We start from the raw sequence: 24,057 nt of genomic DNA, 5'->3' as shown, positions 1-24,057 counted from the left end.
CCCACGCAAGGTCCCGCTCCGCGGGGCAACGAGCCCGCCCCGTCCCGCCGGCTGCCTCAGCCCGCGGTCCCGCCGGGTGCTCTGCAAAAACTGGGGCAGGCACGGTCGGCTTCCTCCGTGACCCCCGTTGCGGGGACATAGGACCGGTGGTCCCGCCGTAGTTCGGGAGAGCCGCGGGCTCCCAAGTGCCGTCGGTGTCCACGGAAGACCCGCGACGAGATGGCTGCGGGAGCCTCGGGTCGGGAAGGGGCAGCGAGGCGGCAGCGGGCCCGGAGGGGGTGCACGGTGGGCGGGGTCCCGCCGGGGGTGCCCCGTGGGAACGGGGAGTCCCCGCTCGGTGCCCGCGGGGGTCCCGGGGGGGGGCGCGGGGCCGCTCCCCCCGCCAGAGCCGTTGCTGTGATACGGGCGGGCCAATCAGCGCTCACCAGCTCAGCCGGGCCCCGGCACCGCTTCCTTATATGGTGCGCGCCGTCCGCGGGGCGCCGCGCGCATCACCATATAAGGGCACGAACCTAAATAGAGCGCCTACCTTGGGCCGGGGCGGGGCCTCGGCGTGGGCGGGGCCTCGGCGTGGGCGGGGCCGGGCCGCGCCCGCCGCTGCCGCCCGGCCCCGGGGAAACCGCTGCCGGTCATTAAGCGGAATGCAAATGAGCAGCGCTTCACCTCTAATTGCTTTTGTTAAAAGCGGGGGCGCGGGGCTGCGCTCGAGCGGGTGGTGACGGTGGGAATGGGCCGGGACGGGCAGGGACGGACCGGGATAGAACTGGGCTGGGTGAAAGACGGCGGTAGCGGCAGCCCCGGGCGGCTCGATTCGCGTTTCGTCTCATTTGTCACATCCCAGCTCAGTTCCCCCTGCGGCGGGGCCGCGGCCACCGGGGCCGCGCACCGACATGTGTCCCGCCCTGGCTGGGCCCTCGCGTGGCCGCTGCCCACTCGTGACACCCCCTTGGCCGCTGCAGGGACTGATCCGTCCTTCTGCCATCCTTGCGCGATCAGCAGCCGGCGGGACGGAGACGCGCCGACTGGACGGGATGCAGGAATACCCCAGAACATTCCCATTTCCTCGCCCCACGCCGTATTCGAGCCGGTTCCTCCCTCTCCCCATCCGCAAACAGTTCGTGTTTATGTTCCTACAAATAATGAGCAAATTCAGAACCCCCGGGAACAAAAGATCTTTTGTGCGGAGCGCTCGGAGCCTGGAGCGGGTGATAAACGACGCCCCTCGGCCCCCCGCCCCCGGGAGCGGCACTTTCCCCGCCCGGGCGGTTCGAGGCGACCCGCGGAGCTGCCGCACCGGGGGTGACGAGAGAGGCTCGGGGTGTGTGACGGCTCGCCCGGAGAAGGGGCGCTTTGCCGTCGGGGCGCTCCGTGGGCGCGGGAATTCCGCCGTTCAGTCTGGGCGGAGCGGGGGCTCAGGGCTCTGCCGTCCCTAAGAACCGATGGCTGCAGGACACGCGTGGGTCTCTCGCACGAGCGAGGCCGATGCGGGAGACTCCGCAGCGCTCGTGGGTCTGTGCTCTTGGAAAGAACGGCGGCTTCTCTCCACCGTGGGGACCGCAGAGGAAAAAAACCCCGCGCGTCGCCCCGGGGCTTGGCACAGCTCCCGGGGGCTCCTGCGGGCGCTCCGCCCTGCTGAACCGGCGGCGCGGGGGGGCTGCCCGGGGCCGAGGGGGCGGCAGTGCCCCCCTAGGGTGGCGGCAACGCCGCCGGTTGCGCAGAGGCCGCAGCCGCCATTTCCAGGAGGACGGTGCCACCTATGGAAAGCACCTGGAATTCACCGGGCCGGCGGGGACGCGCCGGGAAGTGCAGCGTTTCCGTGCGGCACCGTCGGGACGAGGCCGGGCTGCGCCCGCCGCTCCCCGGCCGGGCCGTGCAGCATTAGAGGGGTTTGGCCGCTTCGGTCCTCAGTACCGACTGCCCCGGGGAGGATGTGCGGCTCGGTCTCGGGGTGGCGGAGAGACCCGGGACAGGAGCTGAGCTGCATCTCATCGGGTCGGTCGTTTCGCTGACTGGCCAAGGCCTCCGTTAGCGGGCAATAACGATCGAAGGGGCGGAGACAAGTTCCTCTGCCCGGGTGCTCGGTAGAGTCCCCGAGCCGGGATCCTCTCGCTCTGTCTGTGTCCGTCCTCGCCGAGATCCCTCCGCGGCTTTGCCGGCTCCCTTCGGTGCCTGGAGAAAGGGCAGCAACCGTACCCGGTGCCCTCCCAGGCGTCGGCCGGACCGGAGCCGTGTCCACGGGGGCACGCCGCCTCCCGTCGCCACGTCGCCCCCGGAGCTGCCGGGGAAGCCTGCCCCATCATGAATTCGATGTCAAACACTTCGACACGGAAACTTACTCACATGGGAATTTCTGGGGTCTTGTGGACCGTTGGCGTCGCCGCTGCGTGGGCATACCTGAGATCTCCCCTCCTCGGACCGGGTAGCCCCGCGGTACCCGGCAGAACCCCGGCGGCACTGTGGGGTACCGGTGCCGCAGGTCGGAGCCGGTCGCTGTCTCCCCAGCTGTCCCGGAGCTGCTCGGAAACGAAAAGGCATCGTCTGGGGGCCGGGCTGAGCCCCCAGTCTCGGACAGGATCGTGAGCCGGCGGTGCCGGCGGAGCCAAGGGGTCCCGGGTCCTCGTCCCCCGTCGGCACAGCCCGGTACCGGTCCGTGGGGCAGTGAAATGCCGATGCTGCTCCCGGCTCCTCTCGGCTGCCGGGGGAGAGAATAGTTTTCATGCATGGCTCGGAAACGGAACCGAACCGGGAGAAACCCGCAGCCGAACCGGGCGGCTGGGCTGACAGGGAACGCGGGGCTGGCCTCCCCGAGTGTGCAGGGAGTGTCCACGCAAGCAGGGAGCTCTCGTGGAAAGTGGCTCGTGGCGCGCTCTGCCCTGCGCGGCGGTACCCGGGTGCAGGACGCCTCTCCTGGGACCCTGGGGCCAGCCCGGTCCGGGAATCGGTTCGGGGACGGGCAAGCTTTGGGATTCTGCCGGGGGCCACTTGCTCTGCCCCCGCTCCCCTCCGCTGTGCCAGAGTAGGGGCTGTGCTCGAATTGCCCAAGAGATGGGGACACGCTGGGGCGCGACCTTGGCACAAAGGGGTCTCCGAGGGGCAGCGGCGTCTTGCGCCAGCCGGGGAACCGCGCCGGGTCAGGCTGGGAGCTGCGATGGATCCTGTCTTCCTCGACGCGAGTGGCCGTGGGACGGAGCAGCTCCTGAAGCACGGCCACCAGAGCACACGGGAGTGGCGGGGAGCTGCCCCGCTGCGGTGCGGGGATCGATGGTGCCGGCGGGTGGGTTGGAGCCAGGTCCGCCCCGCCGCCCCGTTCTCCCGGCTCAGCCGCACTCGGACACGGGCGCTCGCCCCGCCGCCGCCACGCGCGACCCCAAGAGGGGCTCCAGTCCCTCGGTTTCGTTGCAAAACTCGCTGCCGTGGCAGCCTCTGCACAGCGGGAATCGAGGGGGGAGCCGGGCACTCTGCTCCCCAGCAGCCCCCTGAGCCCCGAGGAGTTCATCGCACGAGTGCGGACTGGAGGAGCGTAGACCCCGCAGCCCAGAGGATGGTTTGGGGTCAAATGGGCGGAAACGGGGTTTGCCGCGGCAGCACACGCTCCCACCGGTCCGGAGCTGTCCGCTCGTCGGCTCCGAGTCCCAGGATCCCAGAACCGGGTCCCGGGCCGGTGTGGGTGACGGGAGCCGCAGGGATGAGCGGCCCCAGCCCGCCGAGAACTTGTGGGGCGCCCAGGCAGCTCCTGCCGTTGACCCTGGGAGCGTGGAAGGCTTCCCGTGCCCCGGCTCAGCTCCTGCTCCCGGTGGCTTGGTTGTGCGGGAGGGGCCCCCGCAGTGCCCCCGGCTCCGGGCACGGAGGTCTCCGGACGCGTTCGGCAGCGGTGGGAACTGCCCGGGTACGGTCTCGTCCGCCGCTGCCTCGTCCCGCACGGCTGGAGCAGCTCTGTCCCACTTTTCCTTCCGGGCCGAGACCCCCACGACTGGCCGCAGCCCCGGTCCCGCTCAACCACGCGCGGGGGCTTCGGGCGGTTCCCCCGCGGCCGCGGTCGCTCCGCGCTGCTTTCCCCGCTCCGTTCTCGTTTGCGTCTCGCCTTCTCCCTGCCCCCCCGCACCTCAACCGGGGCGCAGCTCCGGCCCCGCGCGGGTTCCGCGTGGGTTCTGGCGGAAGGATGAAGCTATTTCTCCTCTGATACCCTCGTGGGAGGCAGCCAGAACCTCAGCTTCTCCCCTCTGCACCCCACCCCTACGTGTGGTAGCGGGGCTCCTCCGCGGCGCCGCGGAGCTCCGCGCAGGCGACGGGACAAAGGCAGCCGCTCAGTCGGGAGCTACGCGGCCCCTCAGGACTCCCGTGTGGCGTCGGTACCGGGCGGCACGGCCTCGGATCCGCTGTTCTAACACGCACCGAGGACACCGACAGCCAAGCTGCCTGGGAGAAACCAACTTGCGGCAGCCCCACGGCCACGGGAATGGGAGCTGCTGTGCCAGCGCTCTTCGTGCCGGGGGGACACGATCAGCTTTTGACCTCGCGCCCCGGGCCCGGCCGTGTGCCCGGTGCCGCCGGCTCTGTCCTCTACGAAACATCTTCCCAGGAACGGGGTCCAGTGATCCGCGTCCACGCCAATTCAAGAGTCGCCCCGCGACCAGCCTTAATTAACAACGATTAATTCGACATTAACGAAAAACTTCCCGCGACGCAGCTCGCCGGGGGGCGGGAGACCGCGAAGGTTGCGCTTCTCCCCGGCCCGGCCACGTCACGCAGGACTCGCGTGTCGCGATGGCTCCCGTGGCCGCGGGGCTTCGAGCGCGGTGTGGGGGTACACGGGAGCCGCGGAGTGGGAATCCTCCGCCTCCTCTCGGGAGCGCGGTTTCATTTCGGCTGGGGACGGTGGGAGGAGGGATCTGCTCATGGAGACTCGACACACGACCCCAGCGTCCCGCGTGGAACCGTGGGGGTCCAGTGGTCGGCGCTCCCCATGGGGTCCCGAAGCCCCACTCGTGTCCGCTCTTGGAGGTCCCTGCCTGGCTGAGTGACACAGCATCAGGCGGGATCCCCGGGAAACAACGCTCCTCGGGGTGGGAACAAGGCCGGTGCCAGTTCCGGCGCCCCCCGGGTGGCTTCCCCAGCTGGGGAACGGGAAGGGTCTCGTAGCCCAGCCCCAGGTCTCATTCACTGCAGGGCAGGCGCAGCCGGATCCCGGGGCCAATCCCGCCGTGGGTTTTTCACGCGTGAACGCGGCAGCCGCCGAGATCCGCTGCTCGTCGGCTTCGAGCATGTTAGCGGACGGGAGAGCGAGGTGGGGACAGGAGGGGAAGATCCACGAGAGGCTCCGTCTGGTCTCGTCTGTCGTGAACGGGGCCGCAGGAGCCCACTCAGCCCCGCACCGCGCTGCTGCGCGTCCCTCTCTCGGGGCAGCCCGGAGCGGAGGCGCTGCCCACGGACACGGAAACCACTTCACTCCTCGAGACCGGGCTGGTCCTCCCGGTGAGCCTCCCACCGACGGCGCGAGGGGCGGATTGGGTCGCTGCCCACTTGCGAGAACCGGTCGCGTGGGATCCCCTGTCCCCCGGAGGCTGCACCGGCTTCCCGCGACTCGCGCGTGTCTCGTTCTTCCGTGGCCGCCTTGGGGGGAAGGTGATGTCTCCCGACGCCGTGCCGCGGGGCGAGAGGCACAGGCGGGGTGCGGAGCCGGTGGGAGTACCGGCTGGCAGCCTCCCCTGTACCGGCTGGCAGCCTCTCCGTGCAACTACGTTCCTACGCCAGTTTGCTGACAGATAATGCGGGAGATGGACTAAAATCTTGCGTGGGGCCGTGCCGCTGGCCCCGGGTCACCTCTGCTCCCCGCTGGGAGTGCAGCCGGGGGCTGCCAGCACAGCGAAACCGGCGGCTGCGGTGCCCCATTCTGCCGGTCGCGCCCGCGTCGCCGGGAAGGATCCGCGTTCCCGCAGCAGCGGCGGCGCCGAGCGGCACGCGCGACCGCGTCTGTCCGTGGACGGCTCCGCGGCACCGCGGGCTCCACCGCTACCGGGACGGGCGATTTGTGCGGGAGCGTTCCCACTCCTGCCATCGCTCTCTTTGTCCGACCACCGGTAGGCGGGCCAGGCCGCGGAACCCCGCATTCCGCACTGTACGGGGAGCTCGGAACCAGCCGGCCCATCCCCGGGGCCGCAGAACCCCATCCCTCCCGTTCCCCGCCCCTCGGGCCCCCTTTGTGCTCCGCGCCCCCTCCCGCCCTCCCGGGGCCGTCCCCCCGAGCGGGGCGTGGCCACGGCGGGGGGGCGTATCCTCTTGTGGGCGTGCCACGGGGGCGTGTCCCCTAGGCCCCGCCCCGGCCCATCGGGACGCGGCGCACGTCGGTGGGCGGGGCTCGGCGCGGCCAATGCGGCGCGGGCGGAATATTCCACCCGGCTCCGGCGCGGCGCGCGCGGGGGGGGGGGCGGGGGGCGCGCGGTGACGTCAGCGGGCGGAGTATTATGGTCTGGGCTGCGCCGGGGCCGCCCCTGCGCTGCGAGCGGCCGCGTAAACATGGAGCTCTCGGCCGTCGGGGAGCGCGTCTTCGCGGCCGAGGCCCTGCTCAAGCGCCGCATCCGCAAAGTAGGTGCCCCCCCGCGGACCTCCCCCGCCGCGCCCCCGGCCCCCCGCACCCCGGCCCCGGCCCGCTGGGGGCGGCTCTGCCTCCCCCCCGCCGCGGGGCGGGCTCCGCTCCGCCGCTCCCGCCCTCCGCGCCCCGCGCCTGAGGAGGGGAGGGGGGGGGCGGTGTTAAATCCGCGCCTGGGGGGGGTGTGTGTGTGTTAAATCCGCGTTATTTTTCATTGTTGCATCCCCCTCGCTGCCCCCCCGCCCCGCGTTCCGCTCCCCGCTCGGGGCGTTGCGGGGGGACCTTTGTTGCGGGGCGGTTTGTCGCGGTTTAGTCGCGGTTTAGTGGCGGTTTTCGCTGCACGCATATTTATTTTCCTCGCTTCCCATCCGCAGGGCCGCATGGAATATCTGGTCAAATGGAAGGGCTGGTCGCAGAAGTAAGTGGCCCGTGGGGCCGCGGGGGGCTGCAGCAGGGGCCGGGGGGATGCTGGCTGCACCCTCTGCTCCCCCTTTGTGCCACAACAGGAACCTTTGTGCCCCTATTTTTAATTTTATTTATCTTGTTCCCTTCTGGCTCCTTATTCTGTTCCCTCTCTCCGTCCCGCCTTCCCCCCAGGTACAGCACTTGGGAACCTGAGGAGAACATCCTGGATGCCCGGCTGCTCGCAGCCTTCGAGGAGAGGTACAAGGCCTTTACTAGCTGTAGCAGTTGCGCTTGTAAATATGTTGCTGTCTTGTAGCTATGCTGAATTGAAGCTTTGGTTCTTTTAACACCTCTAGGGAGCGAGAAATGGAGCTTTACGGGCCCAAAAAGCGAGGCCCCAAGCCCAAAACCTTCCTGCTAAAGGTAAGGAGGCCGGAGCCCGCGCACGAGGGCTGCGTGCCAGAGCAGGGGTCCCTGTCCGGCCCCCTCGGAGGATGCTCCCCTCAAAGGTGGCCTCTTGTAAGTTGCAATTACACAGCCGGATGGCAGGATAATAAAGTCACCGGGTGATTTATCTTCTTTGCAGGCCCAGGCAAAAGCCAAAGCCAAAACCTATGAATTCCGCAGTGACTCTTCCAGGGGGATCCGGGTGCCGTATCCTGGCAGGTCCCCCCAGGAGCTGGGCTCCACGTCCCGGGCTAGGGAAGGACTGAGAAACATAGCCCTGGCCCCCCAGAGCAGCTCCAGCAGCAGCACCCCCAAGGCAGACGGCATCCGGGACCGGGTGATCCGCGTGGAAGAGAAACCCGGAGAGACCCCCAAAAAGAGAGGCCCAAAGCCCAGGAAGGAGCTTTACAAGGACCTTGCAGATACTCTGGATGCTTCCAAGAGGAAACTGGGGGAGCCGGGGGACAAGGTGGGGGACTACCTGAAGGCCAGGAAGATGGAGGAGGCAGCGGCGGGGGCAGCCAAGTTCGGTTCGGGACACAGCGTGATCCAGCTGGCCCGGCGGCAGGAGCCCGACCTGCCCGGAGCCCTGCCCGGCCCCAACCGCGCCGAGCCGGGGGCCGAGAGCTTCCCCCCGCGCCTGGCCAAGCACCGTGCGGACTTTCTGGACCCCAAGGGGCAGGGGGGGCTGGACCCCGGCGGGCCCAAGCTCCTGCACGGCGCCGTGAGCCCGGGGGCCGTGGGCAGCCTGTACCGTGACGGCGTGGGGGCCCCGGCGGGGCGGCCCTCGCTCATCGCCAGGATCCCCGTCTCCAGGATCCTGGGGGACCCCGAGGAGGAGTCCTGGAGCCCCTCTCTCAACAACCTGGAGAAGGTGGTGGTAACTGATGTGACCTCTAACTTTTTGACCGTCACCATCAAGGAGAGCAGCACGGACCAAGGATTCTTTAAGGAGAAGCGATGAGTTTGGTGGAGGTGGTGCTGGGGTTTTCTTCAGTCAGATCCAGACAAAAGCTTGGTAGAGCTTGGTGGGCCTCTCTTTTTTTTTTTTTTTTTTTTTTAATGCTCCTTTTTTTTTTTTTTCTTTTAATTTTTTTTCCTTTTGTTTTTGGTCCTGGAGAGAATTTAGAAACTGTCCTAAATTCATTAACTCATTCTTTTGTTTTGTTTTTTTTTCACGTCTTACATTTCGTTGGAAAGATTATCTCTAGAGTTATATTTTCTATTAGATGTAAATATGTTATTTAAGAAAAAATGCTTATATATATATCTATATATATATATTTCAACTCTGAGTTGTTTTATTTAAATGGAGACAACAGTGACTGCTCAGTTGCTCCTAGAAAGGACAATAAAACTGAGAACTAACGAGTTCACGCATCTGCCGCAGGAGCCGGTGTACATAACGGTGTTCATAGCTAAGTATGTGCTGGGTTTTTTTAACTATTATTTTTCATATGATGCTATGGATGGTGGAGGGGGGAACGTGTTGCTCCCTCGCAGGGCGAAGTGCCCGGATTTCTTGATTGTGATTTAAGGTGTTGCTTGTACAATCAAGTGTGCTGTGTCCAGAACTGTTGCCCTTGACAGCTGACGTGAGCACTTGAATTCACAGTGTTGTTGGGGATGGGGTGTTTCCAGTCTAACAAAAAAAGTCATGTTGCTACAAAGTCGGGGCAGGGAAAAGTAGAAATCCATAAAAAGGCTAAAAGTGTTGGAGTATTAACTTGAATTCCCTTTTCTTGCGGAGGAGAGGAGTTTGTGTGTGTAAGGTTCCTGAGGGGTGATACTGAAATGCACTTTAATAGAGTTGTCGTAGCAGTTGTGGGAGATGGGACTGAGCTGAGTCTACCTGTTTTCATTTTGTCTGGTCGCTTGATTCTGTTCCCCCACCCACGAAAAACAAAAAAACCCAACAAAACCCCCCTCTGTTTACATTCCTGAAATGCCAGAGAGGTTGGGGAGGGAGCATCTCACTGCCCATATTTAGTTACTTTATTCTGCTACAGAAAGTGGACTATTATTATTTTTATTCCCAATCACAGTTTACTTCAGACTGTTGGAAGACTCCTGATAAAGTGTTTTGTAATATCCACATCCCTGACAAATCCCGGGGTCACCTTTATGCATTCAGAGACAATAAATATTTCCCTTTTCTTACGCTGGTTAAACAATAGCCAGGAGGCGAAATATCCCCGTGTGGAGCAGCCCCGCAGCCTCGGGTGGGTTTTGTGCTGGGTTTGCCTGTGGGATTCCTCCCAGGCTGGGATTTGGAGCTGAGGCTCCTCTCTGGCTGGGGTAGGGAGGCTCTCGGGGCTGTGGCCGAGGTGCAGCAGTTTCCCTGCTGGTTGGGGGGCCGGGGGTGCCCCTGCTCTGCTACTCCCCCGGCTCGGAGCTGCCAGACAGGGGAGGGACCCTGGGCCCGGCTGTGGCTCCAGCTCCTGCCTGAGCTGGAGCAGGTGGCCCTGTCCTCACGCCCTGCTCTGGGCATCAGTCGCATGGGAAGCACAAGCCCGGCAGTGCCTGAGGGCTGGGGCTGAGCCAGGGCCCCTTGGACTGGACGGCCCCTGGCCCAGGGAGCTCACCTGGGCTGGGCGGGGGGCGTCTCTGCTGCAGAGCTCTCTGGCAGCTTCACCTTGTCCTCTTCCCTTTCTCATCCTTCTTTGGGGACCCGTGAGGTGCCTGGCAGGATGCTGGATTGGCTGTGCAAAGGGAGCCATCGTGTCTGACAGTTCCCAGTTTGTTTTTCCTTTTTTTCTTTTTCTTTCTTTTTTTTTGAAAGGCATATTTGGTAAAATTGAGATTTTTAACTTGGTTTGTACGAAGAGCTGATGCGTTGGTCCCGGTGCTGACACGGGACGTGGGTGTTGTTGGAGGAAGAGGAGGGGGTTGAGCTGTTGGTGCTCCTGCTGCCGCCAAGGCCGGAGGATCCTTCCCTTTGCAAAGAGCCCCGAGCCGCTCCTGCCGCGTTGGGGCTTGGCTCCAGCCCCGTGTCCGTGTGTCCGACACACACCTGGAGCAAACCGTACCTGTGGGTGTATCTGTGTGTCTGTACATAGCGACGTGTACCCTGCGTGTGTGTGTGTGCGGGCGTGTGCGTGTGAATTATTTAAATCTAAGACTTGTACAAAAGCGATTTGGCTAAATCTCAGTCTCAGAAGTGAAGCTTAACTACGTGTCTTCTGCCAGCCGTGAATGTCCATATGAGACCTGCTTTTTATGTCAGTTTAAATATATACTTTGTAAATAGAAACGTGTCTGGCTTCCCTTTGTGGCGCTGGGAGCAGCGTGGGGTGGGTGGCCCCGCCGCCCGTTCCGTCCCGACAGCCGCGGAGTGCGGGGCTGGGGCCGGGACCGGGACCCGACGGGGCTGGGGGGAGGCGGAGGCTCCCCGCCCGCGGATGTCGCCGGTCCGGGCGCCCCCCCGGGGGTCCTGCGGTACCTGGAGGGGGCGGTGGCGGCTCCGGTCCGAGGGGCTCCGGTACCGGGCCGGCTCCCGGCGCTCCGCCCTTCCGACGGGGCGCGGGTCGGGCGCTGCCCGTCCAGCCCGGCCTTTGTGTGCGAGCGCGCCCCGGCAGCACAGGCGGGGCTGGGGGGGCTGCGTGGGATTTTTAAACCGTGTCCTCATTAACCTCCTTTTTCTGCTCGGGCGGGTGGGGCGCGGACCCCGCGCCGCGGGAGCTGCCAGCGCCGGGAGGAGCGGGAGGAAGGGCGGCACAATGGCGCCTTTCTCCGCCGGCCCGGCGGGGGGGCCCCGTTCACACGGGCCGCGGGGCCCCGGGGGCGGGGCCGGGCCGGGCCGGGGGCGTTCGGCCCCAGGGGCTCCGCTCCGCCCGACGGCGGCACCGACGGCAGCGCCCGGGGCCGCCACCCGCGCCCGGCAGCGACCGCGCAGCGCCCTCCGCAGGCCAGGCCGGCCCGGCCCCCGTGCCTGTCCCGGTGTCCTTCCCTGTCCTGGATCCTGTCCCGGTCCCTGTCCCGGTGTCTGTCCCAGTCCCGCTCCCCCTCCCGGTTCCTGTCCCGCAGGTGCGCACGGATCCCTAAAGGGAAAGCGATGGGATTTCCCCGCTCCGGTTCCAGCCTCGCACAGCCCCGGCCCGTGGTTCCGGGAACGCGGAGCCGCGGAGAGGGGGCGGCCCCAGGCGGTGCCGGGGGCCGGGAGGGGAACCGGAGCTCACCCGGAGCAGTGACCACACGAGGCTGAAAAGTTTAAAAAAATATTTATTGATATGCTAAAAAAGAAGTGTGGAAAAGCCATACAAAACCCCCCCACCCGACGTAACCTTTTCCTAGTGTTTTCCTGCAAATAAATTAAAAGCAGCCTAGAGCTGGGGGGCTACACTAGCGTTAGTGTCCAGGAACACTGGAAAACGGCACAAGGAACACGAGTGAGGGGCCGGGAGGGACCGGGGTGCTGCGTGGGGAGCTGGTCCTGCTTTCCCAGGGCAATAACATCCCCGACTTTTGTTCTCAGAAAATAAAAGCAAACAAACAGCTGCAGTTTAAAGCAATTATAAGTGTCATACAGGACCGATTTGGCTCTCTCTTTAATTAAAACGTACAAATCAGAGCAGTGACTGGCACAAGTTACAAGAACAATTATTTGTTTTCACCTATCTTAAATTTCTGTCAGTAAAACCTTTCTTCTGACTCTGGAGCCCTTCACACGCAGCTCAGAAACCCAACACAAACCAAACCCCTAAACTATCTCCATCCCTCCGTGTACTCCTGGGTTTTTTTTGGTACAAAATATATATATAAAAATAGACTCAGTTTCTCGGGATGATGGCTGAATCGGCCACCTCTTCCAGTCCAATGGAAAACAACAAGGATGCTTAACCAGATTACGCCTGGGGAAAATATCCATTCACTATACAAATACCGCAGGACTTTCCACATCGGAAACCCCTTAGAAAATGACAAGTGACAAACCTTTAATTGCCTGTCTGACACCCGGCTGAACATGCCAACCCATAGCAGCAAACTCAAAAAAAAAAAAGGAATAAAACAAGGTAGAACTTGAACCCTAATGGTACATAACCAGGGTCTGCACCAAGCAGGGGTCTTCCAACCCCTGTCCACTAAAGATTCCAGTAAATTACTCACAGGATGTGTCTTTGGGAGGCAAACCCCAGTGGGAACCGTGCATTCAACCCCCCCAGCGCTGCTGGGAGCACCAAGATCCCAGAACACCAAGTGAGAAAGGGGCTGGGGAAGAAATATGGGGTGAGATGGCCAGATAAAAATCCTGGATTATCATCTTCACCATCGTCAGACCTTTGGAATTGAACCAGCTGGTGAGCAAAAGGCACAATAGCAAGTGGTGAGAGCAGAGTCCTGTGCTGCTGGAGGGGACACGCCTGGGCAGGGTGGGTGGTGCAGGGGCTGCTCGGTTTTGGGAATCCCAAGCAGGAGGCAGGAGCCAGGCCCTGCATGGAGGAAGCCCTGGGAGCTGAGACAGAGGCTCTGGAGGGAGCAGCCAGCACCTCACTGCTGTCACAGCTCATCTCCTGCCCCGCCCTTTGGGCCTGGCCCCTCCTTGGAGCATCTTCAGATGTTTTTCTTCCCCTTGGAGAAACCAATCCACAGATCCTACTGCTGCAGTCAAGAGCATCCCAGCCAGGCCAGGGTCCCCTCTGGGGGCATTGCTCAGCAGGGCTCTGCACACAGCTGGAGTCCCACTGGGGACCAGGACACCTCTCCCCATCGGTGTCACCGTGTCCCCAGGACCCTGTGACCACCCTGCTTTGCATAGGCACAAACCTGTGGTGGGACCGGTGTCACAGACTGGGCTGAGATAAGGACGGTCCCGAAGGCACGTGGTTGATCAGTCTGGAGTCACAAAGGCCAAGTGGCAAACATTTGGTGTGTGGGTGAGAGCCTCACCCCCGTGCTCCCATTCCTTGATTCTTGTCCCAAAGCACTGGTACCCCCAGCACACACCGTGCCCGGGGCGCTGCTTCCTGCTGACACAGCCCAGGGCTGCCCTGGAGCTTGTTTGGCAAAGTTACACTGGAAGCTAAACTGCACAGACTGTGACATTTTGGCATCACCTGAGAATGACCCCACTGCAGCCATGGCCATGGGGAGCTGCTGCATCAGGGGGTCAGAAGGACCTGTAGCCCCAGTCTGATCCATGCATCCACACTCCTGTGTGTGAAGATGCTGTGAGTGTCCCTGCCTGGGGCAAAGAGAAATGCCCACCCTGGTGCCAGGTCAGTCACCTGGTGACCCCAAAGCAGTGACCTGCTGGTCAGGTGGAGGGACAGAAGCACACAGGGGAGTGACAGGGCAGCCACGAGCCGTTCATTGCCCTCGAGACAAGGACTCAGCATCAACAGAACCAAAATGACCTCAAATGCTACTAAACTCTGCCTGAACTGCTGCTAAATTTGGCTTGTAGGAGAAATCTGCAGGAGGGAAAACGCTGCAGTGGAAAAGCCATAACTGGGTGCAATTGCAAGCCAAAAGGAGCACCCCAGCAGCTGGGAGGGCCGGGGGAAGGTGAGGGCTGCTCAGGTGCTCTGCTTCCTTGGGGAACGGCAGCTTGAGGTATCCACTGGCCTTAGCCCTTCTCCCTTCTCCCTCTACTCTCCTTTCCTTTCCCACCACTCCAGACCTATGCAGGTGGCCTTGACCAGCTTCTGAGCATTCTAGAGAAAACCACAGATAATCAGCATGAGTCTAACCCAGGCAGCAGCAGCCCTGGGTGTCCTGGCAGCCCCAGCACCAACCAACCTGCTGCTGGAAAGGTTCACACGTTCTGCAAGGCTTCAAAAATATTCCCCAGTTTGGTCCCTATGAGTGCCTGGAACCTGCTGAGCAGGAGGTGGAGATGCTGGCAATGCCAAGATGAGGCAGAGGAGTGGTGTGGGGGCTCCCTGGGCTGCCCAGAAATTCAGGTTCCTCTGGAAGTCAAGTCACTACAGAGAAGCTGGTGGATCTTGCTTGTTCTCAAGGCAGGACTTTCCTCCAGCCAAAAGGAGACACCCTCCAAAAAAAGCACCTCTGCTATCTGTTCTGGTAGTGGCATCCAGGACTTCACTTCTATCTTAGACTGAGGTTATTTCCCTCCTTCATGAAAAAAAAAAATCCTTAATAAAAAATGTAAACAATATTTCCCTATCAGCTGGAAACCCCAACAGAAACGTTGTGGGTTTCCCATCATTGGAAATGACCTCGCCCAGGGGGGTGGCTGGGCTGAGTGTACCCTGAAAAACCCCCAAATGCAGCTGCCCCCCCACAGCCTCGAGGGCTGGGAGCAGCAGCTGCCTCATTTGGATTGACTTGCAGTTCCCCATGGCTCATAGACAGATCCACAGGAAGCCCAGGAGAGAATGTCCCAGTCCTCTCCCAGGTGTAAGACTGTCCCGTGGCAGCTCCACACCTCCCCGTGGCCAGCGAGCTGCAGACCTTGGCATCTGCTGTTCCAAAGCAAAGAGACCTGCGTGCAGTGAAGCCTGGCTCCAAACTGACACCCCTGGCAGCACCAGTGCCCCCGCTCCCAGAGAGTGGCACTGACCACCCCCACGCGGGCATGGCTCCGGAAGAGGATGGAGAGAAGGCAGGGAGGAAATCCAGACCCGCTGGCAGTTCAGAGCGGGTTTCACTGCGTGTTTGTCCAGCCTTTCCAGCCACGAGTTCCAGCAGGTCTCACGAAGGCTCCATGCTCACTTGAAAAAAAAAAAGCTGATGGAAGAGCTGGGCACAGGTGAGGGTGAGGCTGAAGGACCCTCTCCCTCCTCTTACTCGCAGGCTCAGTACTGCCGCAGGTTGAAGAACCCGACGCTGGTGGGGGACTCCTTGACCGTCACTGTGATCAGGTTGGCGGTGACATCGGTGACAAACACATGCTCAATCAGGCTGCGGGTGGGTTTCCAGTCCTGGCTGGTCTGGATGGAGACAGACATGTTCTGACCCACACCTGGCAGGGAAGCCGAATCCCGGTCCGAGTCCGAGCTGGTGTCCTCGCCCGTGCTCACTTCGGACAGGGCGGACGCTTTGCGGCTCTCTGTGGCCCCACGTCCCTCTTGAGCGCCAGCTGAGCCCCCTTTGGCCGAGTCCCTGTCACCTGCCCGCTGTGTCTGCTTCTTGCTCTTGCCTCCATCCCCCCCTGGGGTGGTGCCAGCACTGGCAGCGTTCAGCCCGGCCCCCGCCGCGCCGCCCTTGGCACCCTTGGCACCGCCGGCACCCGCGCTGGCCGTGCTGCCAGCAGAGCCCTTGGCCAGGGAGCTGCACAGGTGCCGGGGCAGGCTGCTCCCACTGGCCATGCTCGGCCCGTTTTTGACACTCTGCAGGTTCAGAGCCTGCAGGTTCAGCTCCTGGCTGGAGGCTGGCTGGATGCTGGCCCCAGATGAGCTCGATGGTGCCTTGCTGCCGTTGGGCAGCATTTGGCCTCCAGCAGCAAACCCTGATTTCTGATCCCCTCCGGCGCTGCTGCCGGAAGCCTTTGCAGTTTTGGGTCCCTGCACGTTCAGCCCCAGCTCCCCAGAGCCTTTCTGGCTCCTCATCTTCAAGTCCAGCCCTAAGCTGCCCTTACTGGCTGCCTGTGCCTTCAGTGCCAGCCTGCCCAGGGCAGAGCTCTCGGCAGCACTCTGGCTTTGGGACATCCTGTTCATGTAGTGCACGATGGAGCTCTGCCAGCTGATGGCCTGGCTGGGGCTGGCCGAGCCACTCTTCATCATGTTGGGCAGGTTTTCTACTGATGACCCCCCTGAGCTGAGCCCAGCCAAGGTGCCCGGCGGGTCCTTCAGCATAGCCATGCCTGAGCCCTGTGTGCTGTGCTGGGGCTGCAGCTTCCCCACCAGCTTGGCACTGCCCCCCACCTCCTTCCGGGACGTTTTCAGCACCTTTGTCAGGTTCACGGTCCTTCGAGCTGCTTTCTGCTCTGGGGGAAGAGGTTTCCGGCCACGCTTCTTCCTGGAAGCGTCTTTCATGTCGGGCTTGGCCACCAGGATTTGAGCTTTCTTCTGCGGCACCGGGTGCGTCTCTCTGCTGCGGGGACCTCTCTTTGCTTCCAGATCACTCTCATCCTCTTCCTCGGAGGAGGAGGAAGAGGAAGATGTGGAGGAAGAGGAGCTACTTGACTTTGTTTTTGCAGGCATCTCTGGTTCCTGCAAAGCAGCAGAGACAGGGAGAGTTAACAGCAACGACCAAGGAATGGTTGTGGGCATTACAAACCCTCCAGGGTGGCCTCAGACACGCACAGGTTCTGTCTCTCTGTGACCTTCAGGGATCCATCAGCTGAGGGGATGAGCTGTGTGCTCGAGGCCACCCCCCAGCCCCGGCACCCTCCAAGGCCAGAGCCCCCCCGGCCCTGGGCTCCCACCACTGCCAGGACTCACCACGTTCTTCCTGGGCCTGCCCCGGGGCCGCTTGCCCCTCTTCCGATTCTGCACTTCCTTTTCGTGCTCCCTGGAGAGAATAGAGATTAAGGACAATGTTTATGGGAAAGAAAAATACATCTGGGGGAACCGAGGCAGCCAGGTAGTTACCAGAGAGCATCAGCAACATCCCTGCAGCTTCCAGCAGTCAGTGATGGACCCACCCCAAACCTGTGCCTTTCCAATTTTTGGTGAGATTTGCCATTTTTCTAGCACAAGGGGATCAGGCAAAGGGAAGGATCTGCCCTCAGCCCTGCTAAGCCTTGCTTTGGTTATATCCCTGCTGTGCTGAGCTTCCATGGGAAAAGAAAATGCATTCCCTGGAAGCTCAGTGAGTCCCTTGCTTTGCTGGACTCTCCTGCACCTCCTGGTCTGGCCACGGTGGCCCAGGCTGGGGTGCAGGGACGTTTCAGGTCACTCTACTCATTTCCTAGTTCTGTTTAAATGGGATGGTGTTCAGATATAACACATCCAGCTGATTAAACACCATCCTGTCTGCACTCAACACCAGATCCTACTCTTGGAAAAAATGGATCCAGAAACCAGTTATAATTGAATCCTATCATAAAATTTAACAATTTTTATTATTACAAAGTCAAGATACTTGGCAGCACTATGTCTGCCATAGCCAGCTGTCTGCCCCTCTGCTCCCTGAGTGATTCCTGGGGTGCAAGGGCTGTGGAACGATTGTTGTTCTCAGCCTGGCTCTGGGCAGGAGCCATGGACCTGACAGAGGACAGACACCATTTTGTTCTGCCATCCAGGTTGTTCAGCCTGGAGAAAGCTCCAGGCAGACTCCAGAGCATCTCCCAGTACTTTGGACAAGGGCCCGAAGTGACAGGATACAGGGAATGGCTTCCAACCAGCTGAGGGCAAGGTTAGATTGGTATTAAGAAGAAATTCTTCCCTGTGAGGGTGCTGAGGCCCTGGCACAGGCTGCCCAAAGCAGCTGTGGCTGCCCCGTCCATGGTCACGTCTAAGGCCAGGTTGGACAGCACTTGGAGCAGCCTGGGACAGTGGAAATGATGGGGTGGATCTGGAAGAGCGTTAAGATCCCTCCTAATCCAAACCATTCTCTACGATTTTCTCCCAGATATTATTTCCCTCAGCCTCACAGAGCTTCACCCTCCACAAGTTTGCTTTAATGCCTCACAAGCCCAGGCATCATCTCCCCCAGTTACAGCCGAGGTCCCTGAGCCCTGGATGGGGACTGGAAGCCCAGGTCTGTGTCTGTGCCGCGTTCCCCTGGTGCACCCAGAGCCCTGCTGGGCCACAAACCCTCGCTCTCTGGCCAGGGCAGAGCTGCTCCAGGTAGAGCTGGACCGTGACTCCAGGGACAGACAAAAGGGCCTGGCCACAAAGGGCCCCGCCAGCTCCAGGCTGTTGTTTCCAACAACTTCCACCACACGTGCGGCCAATTAGAAGTTAATTGACTTTACAGTTTGCTTAGAAATATTTAGAGTTTGCTCACTTCTTTTGGAAAGCCAGGAGCAGCCGGGGGTCCAGGATGTTCTCCTCAGGCTCCCAGCTGTTGTGCCTGCAACGGAGGACACGGACCGGGTGAGAGCAGGGCCGGCCCCCCCCGGGCTCCGGCACCGCCGGGGCTTCACCCGGGACAGCGGGGCTGGCACGGAGCGGGACGTGCCCGCACCGGGGGCCGGCACAGCCGGGGGGCGGGCAGGGGAGAGGGGCCGGGGGAGGGAGATGGGGAAGGGGGCGGCCACGCGGGGCGAGGCGAGCCCCGCGCATCCCGGGGGAGCTCCGGTTGCAGCAGAGCGGGCGAGGGGCGCGGGGCCGCCACCGCCGGGGGGGTGCGGAGATTCCGGGGGGGTTGGACCGAGCCGGGGGGGTGGAGGGGGGCGCGGAGCCCCACGCGGTGGCGGGGAGGGCCCGGCCGCGCTTATTTGTAAACAAAAGGAGCGGCACGACCCAAACAAAAGCGGCCGGGCGGGCGGTACCCGCGCCTCGCTCCGCACCGCACGGTTCCGCGATCCGCGCAGCCCCGCTCCGCGCCCCGCACCGCTCCGCGCCCCGCACCGCCCCGCTCACTTGGAGGACCAGCCTCGCCACTTGACCAGGTACTCCAGCTTGCCCTGCGGAGAGAGACGGGGAGAGGCGCGTTAGCGGCGGCGGGGGGTGCGGGGGGAGCGGGGGGTGCGGGGACGGCGGCTCCCACCTTGCGGAGCCGCTTGCTGAGGATGCACTCGGCGGCGAAGACCTGCTCTCCCACGCTGCTCAGCTCCTCCATGGCCCCGGCCCCGCGCACACCCCCGCGCACTCACACACAAGGGGAGCCCCCGGGCGCGCCCCCGACGGCGGCCGCGCGCGCTCCGACCCCCCCCAGATCCACGCGCGCCCCCCGGCACAATACGGCGGAGGGGTGTGTGGGGAGGGGGTCCCCAAATTCCCCGCCGGCCAATGGGGAGCAGGGGGCGGGGCGATCCGGCGTGGGGGGTGGGGGGAGGCATTGTCTGTGTGCGACCCCTCCTCTTCCTCCCGCGCGGGGGCGGCCGCTGCCCGGCCGGAGCGGGGACAATGGGGTGGCCCGGCCCGGGGCTTTGTTTCCCCGGGCAGCGCAGGGGGCTTCCCTGGCCGGCCCCGCGGGGGATCCCCCCGCTCCGACCCCGCCAGCGCTTCCTGCTGCTCTGACCCGGGCTCCGAGCCCCCCGCCCGGGGTCCCTCCTGGGGACAAAGCACCCTGGGGTTGGGGCAGCCAGCGCCTGTCCCCGCCGGGCCGGAACAGGCGGCAGCAGCACCGGCACGTTTCAGTTCTAAAATAGTTGATTATAATAGAATAAAGGATTTCCCAGGGGGGTGGGCCGGTTGTGACCCTCGCGCCGTGCCGGCTCGCAGCTCGGTTCCGCCCGGCCCACGGTCCCTCCCGAGCCGCGTTACCGGGGGTGCGGCGGCACCGCACGCACCGGGGCGTGCGGGGCTGCGTGAGGAGCTGCTGCACGGCGGTTGTGCGCTGTGGGCGTGGAAGGATGAAATATGGTGCTTTACAGGCATGGAAGAAGATGAGTCAGCACCTCAGGGAGTTCTCCTCCGCGGGCCCGGAGCCTGCCCTTAACCGTGCGGGAGCCGCAGGGATATGAATTTCCGTCGCCCCGCGGCGCGCAGGGACTGAGCAGGAGCCGGACGGGCCATGGGGTGTCCTGCGTGGGGCCTCGCCCGCACCCCGGGCACTGCCGTCTCCGGTAAGCGATGCCGGGTTTAGCGATGCCGGGTTTAGCGATGCCGGGTTTAGAAAAGCATTCGGAGCCGCAGCGGGTGCGTTGGGCTGTCCCCGCTGCGGGGGATTGTCACCACGGGGACCCTCTATGAGGGAATGAGAAACTGGAAGCGTCGTCAGGGAGCGGGACTGACCGGGACGGGGACGTGCCTGGGGTGCTGGGTCGATGCCAGGGGGTTGTCCTGGGTCGGGCGCTGTCACCTTTCATTGTTTTCTTTGCCAATTACCGTGGCCGTTCACTGACGAGAAGAGCTGTAGGAGCGTTTTTTTAGCCGAAGGTGACACAGAATTGTTACACAGCGCCGCACTTTTTGTTTGAGTTCATTTACCTTCTGCCAGCTCGGCTCTTTGTGTGCGACACCTCTTAGGTTTTAGAAGCAGCCCTGTGTGAGCTCCCACCGCCGTGTCCCTGAGCCGTGCACGGCAGCACGGCCGTGTGGGCGCAGCCCGAGGGATGAGGAGCCGTGGGGCTCTCCTGGCTGCAGGGATTGGGCTCTGAGGGGTGAACGAGCCCTGATTTGGGTGATGCTCGCTGTGCCAGCCGCCCCTCAGTGCTGTTGTTCTGTGCTCTCCAGGGGGATGCAGGGCTAAGGTCGCTGTTCCCTCCCTTCCCGGAGCCAGGAAGGGAAGGCCAGTGAGTGGAGAGGCTCCATGTGCTGTCTGCTGAGCTGAGGAGGGGCTGGGGGGATAGAAATGGGAGCAGCCCTTGACATTTGTGTCTCTTTAGGGACCACAGCGTTTGTGGGGCTGTGCCATTAGCATTGTCCCTAGTCCTTGTGGGGACTCTGATTCCTAATGGTGCTCAGCCCCCATGCCTGTTCCTGCTGAGGGTGAAAAGGACTGTGCTGCTCCCTGGGCTGGAAATCTCCTTTTTCCTCACAGCGTTTCACTGAAAACTGGTCCTGGGCAGTGCCTGGGCTGCTGTGGGCTCGATGCTTTTTAGCCCTGGCAGAGTGGGGTATCCCCAGGGCTTCTGGGATGTTCTGTTCCACTCGGTCAGCCAGAGGAGACCATCCCAGCCCTGGAGCTTCCCTGGCATTGCTGGTGGGGGCTGCCCCAGCTGGGGCAGGATGAGATGTCCTCCTGCTGCTGCCAAAGATGTGGCTCCACCTGTGAGTGCCTTTTTGATGAATTCAGTGTTTCCCATCCCTGACAGGGACTTCACCTTTCTGGAGAAACTCAGCAACACGCACTGAGTAACTTGGCCCCACACTCCCACCAAGCAAAGTCACAGCGGGGCCAATAAATTCACCAATCACCGTGAAAACTGTCGTCATCTTAAAAATGAGAGCCAGACCCCTGAACTAATCTGATGGAACATGAATTTGTAACTTTCCCCAAGTACGCCAGGCATCCCAGGAATGCCATGTGTCCTGTGTTATGTCTGCAGCAGGGGCTGTCAGGCTGAAGTGGGGTTTGGTGTCGAAGGAAGGGATGGGGAATTGAGTCCCCTTTGCCTGTGGAGGGGAAAAGGCCCATGCTGCTCCCTGGACTGGAGATCTGTTCTATAACCAGGGTGTTACTGGGAACGAGTTCTGCTCACGCCCCGTTCCCTGCGGGACCCCCATGGCAGCGGTGCTGGGGGTCCCTGACTTCAGAGGGTGAGGCCGGGGCCAGCCCAGGCTACAGCCGGGCCATGGTGGCCATGGTGGCCATGGTGGCCATGTTTGTTGTGGGCAAATGGTGGCTGTTTTTCCCGAGGCAGCAGCCAATCAAAGCACACAGATCTGCATATCATTTGGCTACTGCAGCCGGGTCCTGGCTACTGCAGCCGGGTCCGGGGCTGGGCAGCGTCCAGGGTGGGGTGGCCAGGGACCACGTCGTGGCTGGGTCCTGTGGCCCTGGGCAGGAGTCAGCCACCCCTAGAACAGGCATTTTGGGAGGCAGCAGCGTCCCCACACACCGTGTGCCATAAATATATACGTGTCCTTGGATGTTTGTTGTTATGTTGCCATCCCGGAGTGGTCGGGACCCCTGGGCAGCGAGCAGCTTCCCAGTGCAGGAAAAAGAAAAGGAAGCAAATGGTGTGGAAATGCATGGCAAATTGGGATGCAATACACAGCGGGGCTCTCCCTGCTGCGTGACCCCCAGCCCGGGCAGGGGGGCGGTGGGGAATGAATTACGTGGGGATGGGAGGGCGGGAGGAGACGCGGGGATCGGGCAAGGCCAGGCTGGGCCAGGCTGGGCTTTGTCATCGGGGAACGTTTGGTGAAAATATCCCACAGTACCAATGCACAAGGTGTGAGGAGCCACGGGAAGGGCTGGGAAAGGCTCAAAGAACATGAAAAATTCCGCAGTTTTGGGTTTGCCGTGGAAGAGGCCGGGCTAGAGATGGCTCCTGGGCTGGGGAACAGGAGCCGGGTTAGGTTCTGTGTGTCTGTGGGGCTCAAACTCGCACCCACAGCGGGGAGGATCCATCTCATCCGCCTGGCCTGGGACATCGGGGCATCCGTCAGCCCGGGGCACGTAGTCAGGGCCAGGAGGGGATTTCGGGGTGTGACCCGCATCTCCCGGGCATCCCTTGGAGCATCCCTGCGCCTTGCGCTGGGTGCTGGCGGGTGGCTCCCGGCTTTGTCCCTCGGGACCGAGGAGCGGATCCCTCCCCGCGGGAGTTACCGGAGGGCCCCGGGGCAGCGGCCGGTGCCGGGCGAGGGGGGCCGCGGGTTTGGGGAGATGCTCCGGGCCGGGGTTTTACCGTGAGCCGCTTCCCCCGCCCGTGCCGGGAGCTCGGGGGCGCCGGGCGCTGAGCGCGGCTCGGGAGCCCTCGGCCGCCGGCTGCCGGTACTGCACCGGGACAGACACCGGGACACCGGTACTGCACCGGGACAGACACCGGGATACCGGTACTGCACCGGGACAGACACCGGGACACCGGTACTGCACCGGGACAGACACCGGGATACCGGTACTGCACCGGGACAGACACCGGGACATTGGGACACCGCCCCACCGGGACAGAGGGAGATGGGTACAGGGGGATGGAGGAACAGGACCAGGCTCCCCCAGCTCCACGTGCTCAGGGGCACAGGGCTCGGAGGATGATCCGTGCTGGAAGTGGACCCAGTTCCGTGTCCAGCACGCTGCATTCAGCTGCCCCTGTGCCAGCAGCCACGCCGAGCTGTGTCCCATGGCAAACCCTGCGCCTGAAGGGCAATGGAAACCTTCCTGCAGGGATATGTCAGGTTCAGCCTTTCTCCAGGATGGCTTCTTCCTCACTGTGGATTTCTATGGCAGAGCTCTGTCTCACCTAAATGCTGCAGGTGGAGTCAGGAACTCAATTCCTGCTCCCAGGTGAGGAAAAATCAGCTCTCAGATGAGGATTTGTGTCTGGAGGTTGGTCACCACAAACTCCATGTTCCCTGTATGGGTCTGGGAACCAGACTGCGAGCAGCCCTATGAGCACTGTGGCTTCTCAGTACTTAAAGGCTTATAAAAAAGAGGGAGAGTGACATTTTAAATGGGCAGAGAATGATAGGACAGAATAGTGGTTTTAAACTTCAGAGAGGAGAGATTTAGGTTAAATGTTATGAGGAAATTCTTTCCTGTGAGGGTGCAGGCCCTGCAGGCCCTGGCACAGGGTGCCCAGAGAAGCTGTGGCTGTCCCTGGATCCCTGGAAGTGTCCAAGGTCAGGTTGGACACCTGGAGCACCGGGGACAGTGGAAGGTGCCCCTGCCCATGGCAGGGGTGGCACTGGATGGGCTGTGAGGTCCCTTCCAACATAAACCATTCCATGGGTTTGTGATCCTGCTCTCTGCCTGCTGGCCACCCTGGGCATGAGGACAGAGCTGGTACCAGTGGGTTCTGAGCTCTGCAGGCTCTGCCAGGATCTCCAGGACATCAACTTCCCAGCAGAGCTGGCTGCCCCTGCCTGTAGAGTGTGCAGGGCTGTGCTGACCTGCACGGGAGGCCCCAAGGTCACCAGCAGGAGAACGGGGAAGGTTTCAGTGCACTTTTATCATTAATATCAATTTCAGTGGCGTGCACAGCGCTGGCCACACTCCCC

At 62.5% G+C, this 24,057-nt stretch overlaps 3 protein-coding genes across 9 annotated transcripts in view; 2 read left to right on the top strand and 1 right to left on the bottom strand.

Moving 5' to 3' along the window:
* The first annotated feature begins 6,458 nt into the window (after nt 1–6,458).
* Nucleotides 6,459–10,691, top strand: CBX8 (chromobox 8). 2 transcript variants are annotated; one of them, XM_014887448.2, is made up of 5 exons: nt 6,459–6,582; nt 6,961–7,004; nt 7,184–7,249; nt 7,348–7,414; nt 7,578–10,691. In XM_014887448.2, exons 1-5 carry the CDS (start codon nt 6,514–6,516, stop codon nt 8,400–8,402), a joined length of 1,071 nt encoding a protein of 356 aa, XP_014742934.1. In that variant the 5' UTR covers nt 6,459–6,513; the 3' UTR covers nt 8,403–10,691. The 2 variants fall into 2 exon arrangements, with proteins under 2 accessions (XP_014742934.1, XP_088032494.1); XM_088176368.1 differs by having other exon boundaries at nt 7,324–7,414.
* A 951-nt stretch (nt 10,692–11,642) lies between these two features.
* On the bottom strand, nt 11,643–19,079 carry CBX2 (chromobox 2). The gene is made up of 5 exons (XM_014887489.2): nt 18,998–19,079; nt 18,871–18,914; nt 18,293–18,358; nt 16,783–16,852; nt 11,643–16,551 (listed from the first exon to the last, which is right to left on the bottom strand). The coding sequence occupies exons 1-5, from the start codon at nt 19,067–19,069 to the stop codon at nt 15,196–15,198; spliced, it is 1,608 nt and encodes a 535-aa protein (XP_014742975.2). The 5' UTR covers nt 19,070–19,079; the 3' UTR covers nt 11,643–15,195.
* Nucleotides 19,080–19,763: 684 nt separating this feature from the next.
* The window catches only part of RBFOX3 (RNA binding fox-1 homolog 3), a 123,361-nt gene continuing 119,067 nt past the window's right edge, over nt 19,764–24,057 (top strand). For 4 of the 6 annotated variants that reach the window (XM_088176532.1, XM_088176529.1, XM_088176517.1 and 1 more), the window contains exon 1: nt 19,768–20,018. The gene's annotated coding sequence lies outside the window, so the exon portion shown is untranslated. Of the gene's footprint in view, nt 20,019–24,057 lie in introns of all 6 variants that reach the window. The other 2 variants (XM_088176525.1, XM_088176521.1) reach the window with 1 other exon arrangement.

Source organism: Sturnus vulgaris, chromosome 20, assembly GCF_052056855.1.
Source record: "Sturnus vulgaris isolate bStuVul1 chromosome 20, bStuVul1.hap1, whole genome shotgun sequence".
Lineage (NCBI taxonomy): Eukaryota > Metazoa > Chordata > Aves > Passeriformes > Sturnidae > Sturnus > Sturnus vulgaris.
This window is presented reverse-complemented; position numbering and strand designations above follow the sequence as displayed.